Here is a 13,123-nt window from a genome sequence, read left to right as displayed (position 1 = left end):
AGTTTTTTTTTTTTTTTTTTTTTTTTTTTTTTTGTGTGTAACGTGTGTGTATATATATATGTTCGAAGGAATATAAAGGAATATAGTTGTTATATATGTTCTTGTCCCTCATAATTTCTTGCTTTGTGTGGTTGTTAGTAGGTTCTAATATTGGCAACGTTCCCTTTTCATATGCCGGATCTTAAGTTTAGGCTAAAAGCCCTTGTCTATATGAACTATGAAGTTTCAGAGTCAGCTCGGAATCAAAAAGTCAACAATAGGCAAATCAAAGAAAAGCTGGGCCTCTCTGTATTATGTCAGCCCAGTGTGTTATGCATAGCACAAATAGTACCGTGGAATAACACCTGATGGGCTTGGAATAGGGCACACATTTGCCAATGATCTTTCTCCCATTTTTCACATACTGAAACTTGTGCTATGGACTATATACAGTGCTTACATACAGCCTTCAGAGATGTTAATACACGTAGTAATACATACAGCTGTTCCCTGTTTGTCTATAATATACTCAAGTGGTAATATATGCATGCTTAAGCACTTGAAAGTCACCCATTTATAGGACCCTCTTTAAAGTCCAAACCATACCACTAATCCTTTTTTCTTATTATTATTTGAAACATGCAGCTGAACCAGATACTATTTTTTCAGTTTGTGCCCTACACAGTTTAATAATTGATCGCTTACTCATACATATCTATTTTGCTAACTCCCAGGCGCCACATTGTTTATCAGATTGTCAATACATGCTACAAATTTGCAATTGCCTTAGCTTGCGGAAGAATCTAACTAGGAAATGCAAGTTTTTTTACATATATACATATCGCTTGATCAATTAGTTGAGATGTCAGCTGGAAGTTTCTTCGTTAGGCTTGTATATAGTATGGACCCCCAGGATTGTATAATGTATGTTTGTGGCTGCAAGATTTTCAGTAATCTTAATGGGATTCCATTAATTAAACTATAGACTCTAGGAAGCCTCCGATTACTTTTGCAAAATTTACCGTGTAGCTCTTATTTTTGCCTAGTCGTCAAAACCATAAACAATGGTTATTTTCCAGAGTCCAAACACTAGAAATGATTAAATTCCTCCCTGAGTACGCATATGCAGTGCTTACGCATGTGTAGGCAATTATCATTTGTCGAAATGCAAACCTTGTTTGGGTTTTGCACTATTACTGTTTTTGGTCAGAGTCAAATAAGCCCCCACTACATTCACACCCTTTACTCTTTTTTTATTATTATTTTATTTCATCTCTCTTATCGGTGGTCCCAATATTATCTCACGTGGCCACTCATAATTTGGGATTAACGTGGTTTCAAAGTACTTTTAAAAAATGAAAGAATTATCTCATTTACTTTGCTGATTCAAATTTTTAATTTGAGTTTATATGTGATTTTACGTGTGAGTTTTTTGCTGTAATAAAAAAATTAAATATAATTATTTTTAAGATATTTTTACTGTAACAAAACTTAAATTTTAAACTCAAATCGGTGAAATGAACGGGGCGGGAACTTAAGCTAAACAACAACAGCAAAAGATGGAAATAATGTGCGTTTGAAAGCGACCCTCACGGAGAATTTTCTTAATTGATTTGGACCTGCTAATTTATTAAATTCTGATTGTGGTCGGCCGTGCCCAAGTCTTGACCTCTCATGGGTGCTTTACACAAGAGAAACCCACCAATAACAACACATATTAAAGAATTTTAGGTGTGTGATTTTCACATATTCGAGTTTAAAATTTGAGTTTTGCTACAGTAAAAAGCTCTCACAAATAATTACATTTAACTTTTTTACTACAGTAAAAAGTTCTCATATAAAATCACATCTCAACTCAAATTACAAACTCGAATCAGCGAACTAAACGGTCCCTACATATATGCATTCACGGGAAATGCCAGGAAAATCTCAGTGTGGTCGGCAATTGTTTTTGTCTCCGGATACTGTTTTATTTTACGTCAAATGAACAATCGATGATTTCAGTGTCTTCGGTTAACAATAATTAAGTAAACGGTTAGTTAATAAATTCTTAATAAATTTAAAATTATGATTCAAAATTATTCTTAATTTACGTATATTTTTTTAAAAAAAATATATTATAATAAATCACAAATCATAATCTAAATTATAGTACGAATTCTTATTCCAAACACAACATAAAACTATACATTATACTCATATTTTAATGCCAGCTCCTCTTATATAAACAACAAGAAAAAAACACGCAGAGCAGTTGAGCTAAAACCATTGAACAAAAGTATACAACAAAGATTTGCTAACACAATGCAGACATAATAATAATATTTGAGGAGCGACAAATACTAGCGATTGTCGCGACTGCAGCTTCTTAACTGTTCATCAAGACTCGCACACCGACGGTCAGAAAAGCACCGTCGCCACAGCAGCTAGATACACCCTCATATACAGAAGCAGTTATATATATACAAAAATAAAAATTAAACAAAAAAGGTCAGCGAGGTTTTAGCTAACCAGTGACAAAACGAAAGACGGTGAAGAAAGTGGTAATAAAAGAAAGAGATCCAAAACAACGGCGTTTATTGGGACTCGAGAGCTTTGTAGATGACAACGAAACATGGAAGGATAGCCCTCGGATTAAAAACGGTGAGCTCCTCGAGATTCGAGTAGATCCCAGCGTAACCGGCTACGGAATCGTAGGACGAGGCAAGAGACACGCTGTCCTCCTCCGGCGCCGCGTCATCCGCCACGCGCTTCACCCTTCCCGCGATCACACGGCACACCAGCATCGCCCTCCGACCGTCGGTACACTTAAGCGAGTCGTGGGCTCTGCCGCTGCTGGCGGTGGTCCACACGCCCTTACCTTCTCCGGCGCCGCCGTTTTTGCCTTGGAATCCGTGCCTGATGATAGTGCAGACGCCGCAGCCGGGGACGGAGCCGCAGAGGCTGGAGGCGCCACGAGCGCCGAGGGCGCACGACAGCGTGGTACAGTGGAAGCGGAGGAGCTCGTTGCCGTCGGCGGCGCACCGGGGGTTCTTTCGGGTGCTGCCGAGCGCACGCGCCTTCACAGCGTCGCGGCAGTCTTCGAACCGTTGGATCGTCCGCTGAGTGTTGTGAACCTTTAAGATCCGTTCGATCTTGAAGATCGGGTTGTCCTTCTTCAGCCAGCTCGATTTGAATATTATCTCCACGATGTTCCGGCCCGAATCTTCAGGGCCCAGCTCCGATACTGTTGTACCAATTAATGCAAAAAAAAAAAAAAAAAAAAAAAAAATTAGAGATGTGAATTTATTGTTTTTTTTATTTATGGTATTTTGTCGGTAGGGACGTGGTGTTGAAGTTTTTAGCGTATGAGTGGGGTTGAATTTTTAATATTTTTATCTTTTTTGTTTCCAATCAAATTATACTATACCTTACTGTGTAGTTGGGATCATTTATTTTGGTGTTCCAGAGACAGCTGTAACTACTACTACCATTAAGACAGGTAAAAAGATTTTCACTTGTTCTATGTTAGACATGACTAGAATTACGGCCAAAATTTTGTTCTAGTGATTTTTTCACATGCAATAAGATATTTGGAAAGAAAAACAAGCATGTAACACAAAAGGCGATTTGTGTTTTGAGCAAAAAAAACTCGTCTCCTCTTTCCGTTGCTTTATTTCTTTCTCTTTATTTTTCTGGTCCATGAGTTTTAACTTTCAAATTTCAAAACTACTCTATGTTTTTCACTTGAGGTTGAATTAGGAGGGAGAAGTACCGGACATTAATGATCACAAGTTTCAGCCACTTTCATTTCTTGTGCCTATGTTCAAATTAAAGCGTCATAATTAAGAGCGCGAATAACATATTCTTGGTCCTATTCCTAGCAAGGGAATAATCAAAAGTAATGAGAAAATATTTTGCATGTAAAAACTTTTACCAGCATGGCGAACTGCTTGATGAAGCTCCAAACTTTCAATCTTTGGAAACACCTCTCCACACTGAGGGCATGCACAAATGGTACTTCTCGGCGTGATTGGATACCTAATAATTTTTTCAACGCTAATTTAATATTTCTCTCCACATTTTTTTTCCTAAAATTAGAAATTACTCAATATAATAATCTCGTAATACCTGCTAGGGTCGACGATCATGTGACACTCATAACACCCAGAGAGTTTCCTAAACTGCATTCCTCTAGAAGATGACGACGTGTACGCAGCGCCACAGTTGGATCTCGCGGACCGAGTTGATGACGACGACCCGTTGACGGCCTTCCGACTCAGTAACCCGGCTTCCTGACCCAGTGAGCTACTCTCGGGCGAGTTGTCGGCTCTGTGAACGACCCTAGTGTTGCCATGAACGACGTCTCTGAAGCTGCAAATGGAGCTACAAGAGGACCCCAGCTTCGAGTACCCAACGACGCCGTTTTTCGACGGGTCGTGTACCTGAGACCCTTCGATCTGCTTGCAGGTCAGGAGGTTCTTGATTTGGTCCCACGACGACACCGGTTTCTTCTTTTGCTGATCATCATGATGATGATGCCGTTTATCTTGTTTCCGCCTGCGTTTTGATGTCGGTGGCTTCTTGGGCTCCGTCGTTGTGGTGGTCTCTGGGGAAACAAAAGTGAGCAGAGCCATAGTGGAAAAAAGCAAGCAGATAAAAAAAGAGAAATAGAGAAGATAAATGGCAGAGCTCTTCTCTTTTGAATCTTTTTTGTGTATAAGAGAGAGTGAGGGATCCGAGATGGGTAATAAGGAGGCAAAGTGAGAGAGGGTGGTGTGGTGGGGTTACATTGAGTTTATTATATTATAAATTTTAAATTATTATAGTATTCCGTTTATTTCTCCATTTTGGTTTCGCTTATGTGTCTGTCTTATACACGGTAAAGTGTACATGACTTTTGAGCCGTGAGATGGTTAGTGCATGGTTAATGCATAACCCTTTTCTTCTTGACTGAGTCAAATCTAAGGAAGTGGGGTCAATTTAATCCATGGTGGAGGACTGTTTGATTGATGTGGTCCCCTGGCCCACAATGACGAGATGGTAAGATGAAATAAGTTGTAATGTCTTTAGACGGCAGAGTTTGAAGCCACACATGTAATGTATGTTTGCCTGCCGTCTCATTGGAGCTATTCCCTTGTTCTTTTCAAGGATTTCTGTTGATTTCTTTCCTCTTTTTTTAATAATATTTACTAACCATATTTTTACCCCCTTTACATGTTAACTGGGCGTCTTCTCATTAGATTACTATATTGACGTTGGTAAGAAACTAAAGAATTGTTTACTTATCTCTTTCCAATTTAACCGACGACCTACTCCATGAGTCAAACTATAAATTTAAGACTCGTTCACTTTGTGAATTTAAGTTTTTAATTCGAGTTAAAATGTGACATTTGTTGAGAATTTTTTACTGTAGTAAAAAAAGTTAGATGTGACATTTTTTGAGAACTTTTTTTGTAAAAATCTAAAACTGAAAAACTCAAATCGGTGAAATGAACGAAGTCTTAGCCTCTGTCCTCTTTCACACGTGGTTTTGATGTCCGGAAACATCAATTTGTTTTATAAAGTTCTAAACTTTGAATGAGCACAACAGCCTTATAAGTTGTAGATTATAGGGAAAAGTGGTAAGAGACAAGCTTAATTATATGAACTTATAGAGATGGAAATCAGGCTTTTCATTTAGGCCCCGTTCACTTCACCGATTTAAGTTTTATTACAGTAAAAGATTTTCAGAAACAGTCAAATCTAACTTTTTTATTACAGTAAAAAGCTCTCATATAAAATTATATCTCAACTCAAATCAACGAATTAAACGGGTCTTTAGTATAAAGGCAGTGAAACGAAAACCAGATGCTTAGCTTTAATTAAGGATTTGTTCGCTTCACGGATTCGAGTTGAAAATGTGATATTTTCTGAGAGCTTTTAACTGTAAAAAAAAAAATTAAATGTGATATTTTTTAAAAACTTTTAACTGTGAAAATTTATAATTAAAAATTTAAATCAGTGAAATAAACGAAACTTAAATAATTGCAATTACAAACACTATGTAGTCCAACACGTTTGCGGTCTTTGCCTAAAGCAAACAAGTAATCGATTACTCAACAAATGGACGTTCTTTTATGTAAAGCTGTGGGCATTTTAGTTATTTTGTCTACGAAATCATATGCAACGGGGTCCAGATTCCCAGAGGAAGCAAAAGATAAAGCGAATGAGCCAAAGAGACATCACATAAAACATGGAGAAAGAATATGAACTATTGTTCTGATGTTCCTATTCCGATGTCCCCCACTATCCATTTCGGTGAATGAATTTACTGATATGCCCTTACCTCACACTAACTTCCCCATTATACCCCTAATATCTCAAATCGTTTGATGGCATTATTGGTGCATAGTGGGCTGGTCAGTCTCAAGCCATGCTTGATTCGGCCACAGGAACCACCACTTATGCATTGAGTTGCGCACTAGAAAGTAGAATCCAAAATTGGGATGTGTTTCATGCAAACCGTCGTTTGCACATTTGAGATTCCCATAGTATTACACTAAAACGAAAGAGCAATGAAAGGAAGAAGATTTTAAGACGCATTGTTTGATAAGAGTCATTTTCGGAATGGAATAAGTGGCTCAAAACATTATTGTCTTCGAGTAATGGTATCAGCTGGCATGGTATTTGGACCGATACCAATAATCCAACGATATGAGTTGAGCATTTTTCTTGTTAGTTTTAGTATCCAATCTCAGTCATCAATCCTCTTCTACTTTGTCCCTTTCTTCCTTAATGAGTAATTAGACTGTCCTTTCAAATTATAATGACCTATAAGGAAATTTTTTGTTACAGAGACACCACATGCGTAACTGATCTAACACACTTTACTTAACCTAAAAAGTTAATTTATTAGGTATTGGGTTCTTCTATATATAAACTATTTCACATATTTATCAATTTATCATGTGGGACAACACAGACATGTATTTTTTTCAACAATCTCCCCCGGTGTGTTCACCGAACTCCTCCTCAAATTAAAGTTTCAAGTAGTCAACACATCAAAACATCACACTCTCAAAGGAGCCAACTCAAGCATGGGAAAGAGAGCCGAAATCATGCGAGTCCACCAAATGCTCCACCATCCGCACTTGTAACTGCAACTGAGTATGATCGCTTGACCCGAACAAACCATCAATTATGATACCAACTGTTGGGGAAAAACACACCCCAACACGCACGCAGTAGAAAAAATAAACTGAAACAAAATAACACAAAAACAGAGAAGACAAAGCTTTAGGTGGTTCAAAAAATTTCCTACATCTAAGGAAGAGGGAGAAAAATTCACTAACAATTTTATAATTACACAACACACCCCTACACGCACGCTATAGAAAAAATAAACTGAAACAAAAATAACAAAAAAATAGAGAAGACAAAGATTTAGGTGGTTCCATAAATTTCCTACGCCCACAGAAGAGGGAGAAAAATTCACTAACAATTTCAGAATTATACACTCAACAAATTTTCTCACTTTATCTCTCTACCCAAAACCCTTTATACTATTTGTTTATCTTTCTCCTCACGTTTATCTATTTCTCTCAAAATGAGCCACTTTTTTTCCGCACTTTTCTCTGCGTATACATAAAGTCTTACACAAAGTACTTATTTATAGACTCCTAATAATCCTTGCCCCAAAACTAACTTACCCAAAAAATACAAAATAATAATTTTTCCAAAACTAATTTGAGTCACTTATCTAACAATCTCCACCTTGACTCAAATCTCTCAACTCACACAATTGGGTAACCAATCTTGACACCCATCCCGTCATCGCACCGATGATGCAAGTTTTAACAAGAACAAACATGTGTCAAGTTTAAACTCTCATCAAACTTGACACGAGAAATTATTTTAAAACTTCTGAACTTCAACGTCAGTAAATTATTTTATGAATTTAACAAAGTATTTTAGTATGTCTCAAAATCAATGACAATTGTTAAAATTTTGATAGAAATACCTTCATATACTTTAAGTATCGCTTTTATTAGAAGGAAATAAAAGTGGACACAAACAAGTAGTTAGATACATGAGTTAAATTAAGAATAGATTGAAATTTCAGATAAGAACATAGTAGATTATGTGTTTTTTTTTTTTTTCCCCTCTAGATTTCGGTACCATTCACCGATTTGGAAAATACTCCGCAATATTTGGCCAAGTTCAATAATTTGCAATAACTAATAAAATAATGAATGATAAATAACTTATTAATGTAATCAAATTCTAGGGAGCGAAACACTAATGGTACGTTTGGTTCATGGATTAGAACCATGTGATTAGAATCATTTTCGATTTATGTGTATTTTTTGTGAGAAAAATTACTGTAACGAACCACAAACCATGATTCGAATTAAGAACAAATCCATCTACCAAACATCACCTAAATTTTCCTCATTTTTTAACATTCATGTAATATGATGGATACCCTCGTTACCCCTCCCTAATTTAGAAACGGAAAAAAGGTGGCAAGAACAAGATGTGTACAAACTACAAAATAAATCTAAAACCGTACAACTGGCTCGTGGGTACTGCTGGGTACAGTTGAGTTTCTTATCTGTATCTCCACGCTTGTGTTTACAAATGTCTAATTATTACAAAACCATAACAGAGAAAGAAGGATTATCTTTTGGAGAGCAGTTGAAAGTCAGATATAGATTTGGCCAACCATTCACTTAGAAGGGCAGCTTTGTCCTCATGTCGTCCATAAAGCAGACATCGGATCACTCCTTATCTGATCCATCATGAAAAGTATATTACGTTTTTTTTTTGTTTTTTTTTTTTTTTCCTAACTCTGAAAATATGTATCAAGAAACTCCACTTATCCCCTACGGTGTACAATTGGTGTCATTACACTATTCGTTCGAGAACCTAATCGTTAACCAATAATTTTGTCTTCATGTTCAACAGCCTGTTGATATTGCACTTCGCAAAATATAAAATACCCATCAAAAAAAAAGAAAAAAAGAAAAAGATTTATGGGGTGGAAATGATTTTACGAATTTTCTATTAGACCAGTACCAAATTTCATGGAATAATATATAGACTCAGAATGCAAGGTAAGATTTAGGCTGCATTCAGAGTGGCAATATTCTTTTGAAACACAAGGAAAAGAACAACGGCTATTTGTCATTTATCCATGTATACCCATAGCATGTGCGACTCTTTTTTTGTATCCTTCTTGTTAGCGATTTATGTGCTAGGAAGACCTCTAGTTCTCAACTAAGGTCTTTGAACCCATGTGCCTTTGTTTTCTATGGGCCCGTTTAGTTCGCTCATTCGAGTTTTTAATTTGAGTTGAGATGTAATTTTATGTGAGAATTTTTTACTGCAGTAAAAAAGTTAGATGTAATTGTTTGTGAGAGTTTTTTACTGTAACAAAACTCGAATCAGCGAAATGAACGAGGCCTATATTCACATCACTGTTTTCTAGGCTTAGTTCCTAATTAGCCGATCTATCCTTATACTATTCATCTTATTTTTTCTGGAATGTGATTATTTTTGTGTGCATATATTGAAAAATGACGCAATTTTATCCAACCAATTTTCACCTGCATATGTTCATTATAAGAATCGATAGCAGTTATTGATCACTCTTCCAATATGTATCCAAAAAGTTGATTGTTATCGACTCTTATAAGGGATACTAAAATTTTAATTTACTTAAAATTATTAAAATATTTCAATACAAAAATGTTTTTTTTTTGTTTCTTAAAAAAGAAATAAATAAATATGCTAATAAATCGATTTATTCTTTTTTAAAGTCAAATTAAAACACTACATGCTAATCGTGTTTTATTAAGAGATGTCAATAATGTTTTAATGACGATAAACATAAATAAATATAACTAATTTATCATTATTTCAAACTAAAAAATTGTATGCATAAAAATTTGTACAATGATAGCGTAAAATTATTAGGAAGTTTTTAAATTTTAACCTAAATAAAATTCTAATTCGATGAAAAGTAACAATTGCATATTATGCATAATGATGGTCAAAAAACAAATTGAAAAAATACATAAATTTTTCTACTATAAGTATAAATATATATATATATATATATATTAAAGAGTATGGAGATTTACAAGTGAAAATATTTATGAAAGTAAAAAAAAAAAACATAAATGAGGTGTTTAAAGAGGAAATTAATAAAAGAATGTTTTAATGAAAAATAATGAAAATATAATATTTAAAAAAAAGAAAAAAAGAGCAGCATTTCAAATATATTTAAAGAAAATAAAGGAAGAAAAACTGAAAAATATAATTTTCTTTTTTTAAGGTAGAAAATACAATTTTCACACAGTTTAAGGACGAAAACCTTTGGAGATCATCCGTGCTTCTTTATATCTTATATGATATATGACATGCAGATGAAATTTGATTGAATAAAATTGTTTTTATTTTCCAATGTATACACAAAAATAATCTCCTAACACCCAAGTAATCATTCTTAAAACTAGTACTGAAACTTTGAACGGGCCGCCCGTGACCACTGAAAAATCTGAATTTTTACCCAAGTACCGAACCCGAACTGCCCGAAAATTCAGGCTGCCCGACCCGACCCGACCCGAAAATTGCCCATGGAGGCCTGCCCGTGCCCGGTCGGGCTGCCCGATGCCCGAATTTCAAATTTTTTTTTATATTATATTTTTATGTTGTATAACTATTTGTATAATTACAATGTGTATATTACAATTTGAAATTTGAAATGAACACACGAACTATATAAAAAAAATTACTTCTTCATTGATTTTTAAATTTGTAATTCATGATTGTCTCGTTAAAAACCTTACCAAGAAAAACTCAATTGGGATAAAAACTTGGTAAGGAAAAAAGAGTGCAATCATTGTGGGACGAATTACAAATTTGACGAACTTACAAAGTCTATACAAGATTACAATAAACACTATACAAATTAAAAATTACAAAGTAAATAAATATTTACAAATTAGAATAATAAAATTTAATTTGAAGCAGAAGGATCGTCTTGAAAATTAAAAGTTAATCTATTAAATTCGTCGATCCATTCTTAGTTTGCCGGTGAGATTGTATCGTGTAAGCGTCGGTCGGAACGGTCCCAATCCTTGATGCACACCAAAGCTTCAACAATATCCTGCTGCAATGCGTTTCTCCGTTCTTCAAGTATTCGCCCGGTTGTACTGAATGCTTGTTCGGCTGCAACAGTGGAGACCGGGATCGAAAAAATATCCATTGCCAGTCGTGTTAGGATCGGCCAAGTTAATGCTCGTGCCCTCCACCACTCAACCAAAGCAAACATTTCACTACTGTCTATAACTAAGCCCTCACTCAGGTACGCCATTAACTCGTTGAATCCGCCGCCACCTCTTGATGAAGATCCACTCCCAGATTCTTCTTGACCTTGAGTCATCGTCGTCGTCTTCTTTTTCTTCTTAGACAACCCAAAAACATTCAAGAATGAATGCGGATTGTCGTCTCATTGTTGCGGTTGTTCAACACGAGGTGTGTTTCTAAACCTACTTTCGTAAGAGATATATAGAGAATATATTTTTTCCTTTATAATAGGAAATTGGTCAGTAGTGTCGATAGCTAAAAATTCACCTAAGTTATCTAATCCACTTTCTAAACCTTCTAATTTTAATCTAGGGTCAAAAGTAACACCGAAACCATACAACATGGGTAATTTAGATCAATATTTTTTAAACTTCTTTTCCATAGAGGCGATAGAAACTTCTAAAACCTCGTGTGTCCTAAATTCACTAAATAAAATAGACATTCTTAAAAGTTCTCCTAATGTTAATGGTGAAGTTGGGTAATAAGTTCCACTAAGCTTTAAGGTAACTTCGTGAAATCTACCTAAAAAGTTATACAAAAGTTCGACAATTTACCAATCAGTTTCATCTATAAATCCTGTTCCTAATTTTGTACTAACATAATTTGTTATAGCATCTTTCGGGCAACGGTAAGAAATCCGACCGTTGGGTTCAAATTTTCGGGCAAAATTCGGGTTTGGGTAAAAAAGACCCGTTTTGTTCAAAATTCAGGCATTTTTCGGGCAACGGTCAAAAAAATTTGGGCAAATTCGGGCAACTTCGGGTATTGCCGAAAAATTCAAAAAAATTCCGGCGAATGACGGGGGACGACTTCTCCACGGCGGCGGGCAGTCGGGGGAATGAATATTTTCGGGCTGCCCGAGACCATACCCGAAAAAAACCGTGGTCGGGCGGCGAGAGGCCTCTGCCCGCCATGCTCGAAAATTTTCGGGCACCGGGCATGCCCGCCGCCCGAAGTTGCAACACTGCTTAAAACTGGCACGGCCTTTTTAAAAAAAATATAAAGAATCAGTTTTCTTTTAACTCACTGTTTTATTTTTTGTCTTCTTTAGAATTTCGTGTTTTTAAGTGTAATATATAAAATTTTCAACTTTCTTTTATCTAATTTTTTATTTAAAAAAAAAGATAATTACACTACATGAAAATCATGATAAAATTACATTTACTAAAATTATACTATTTTTAATATTCTTAAAATTTTATGCTATTTATTTTTATTGACATCCTAAAAATATTATTTTCCTACTTATATCATTTTATTATGGGTAATTTTGATAAAATATTTTTTAAATATGTATGAATCAAGATTTTATTTTTTAATATTGATTCATAATTTTTTAATTAAATAATTACACTAATAAAAGAATAAAAGGTATTTATGAAGAATCTCAAACAATAAATTCTTCATTTTTTTTTCTTTTGTGTGTGCCCTTATAGGCGTAAAGAGCCATTAAAAGAAGGGAGAAAGAGAAAAATATACTAAGATTTGAGATAAATTAAAATTAATAGATTAATAGTTTACATAAGTTAATAAATAGGTCAAATTACTGTTTTCGTCCATAACTTGTCTGGTTATGAATCATAACTTGACAAGTTATTGTCCATAAACTACGGTTTTTATCCATAACTTATCTGACTATGAACCATAACTTAACAAGTTTATTTATAACTTATCTGATTATAAATCATAACTTAATAAGTTATAACCTATTAATTTTTATAACTAAAAATTAACTTATATATTTCCTTAAACTTTTCAGGCTATTTTCTACTATTTTCGTTAAAAGAACTTGGTAGATCATACAGCCCAG

The 13,123-nt window shown here is 34.9% G+C and overlaps 1 protein-coding gene across 1 annotated transcript; it reads right to left on the bottom strand.

Annotated features, from left to right (window-relative positions):
* Positions 1–2,422: 2,422 nt before the first annotated feature.
* On the bottom strand, positions 2,423–4,725 carry LOC21399114. Its single transcript, XM_010106141.2, has 3 exons — positions 4,090–4,725; positions 3,896–3,999; positions 2,423–3,205 (listed from the first exon to the last, which is right to left on the bottom strand). Exons 1-3 carry the CDS (start codon positions 4,593–4,595, stop codon positions 2,556–2,558), a joined length of 1,260 nt encoding a protein of 419 aa, XP_010104443.1. The 5' UTR covers positions 4,596–4,725; the 3' UTR covers positions 2,423–2,555.
* Positions 4,726–13,123: the final 8,398 nt, after the last annotated feature.

Source organism: Morus notabilis, unplaced genomic scaffold, assembly GCF_000414095.1.
Source record: "Morus notabilis unplaced genomic scaffold, ASM41409v2 Scaffold550, whole genome shotgun sequence".
NCBI classification, from domain to species: Eukaryota; Viridiplantae; Streptophyta; class Magnoliopsida; order Rosales; family Moraceae; genus Morus; species Morus notabilis.
Note: the sequence above shows the minus strand (reverse complement) of the source record. Positions and strands in the feature narration are given on the sequence as shown.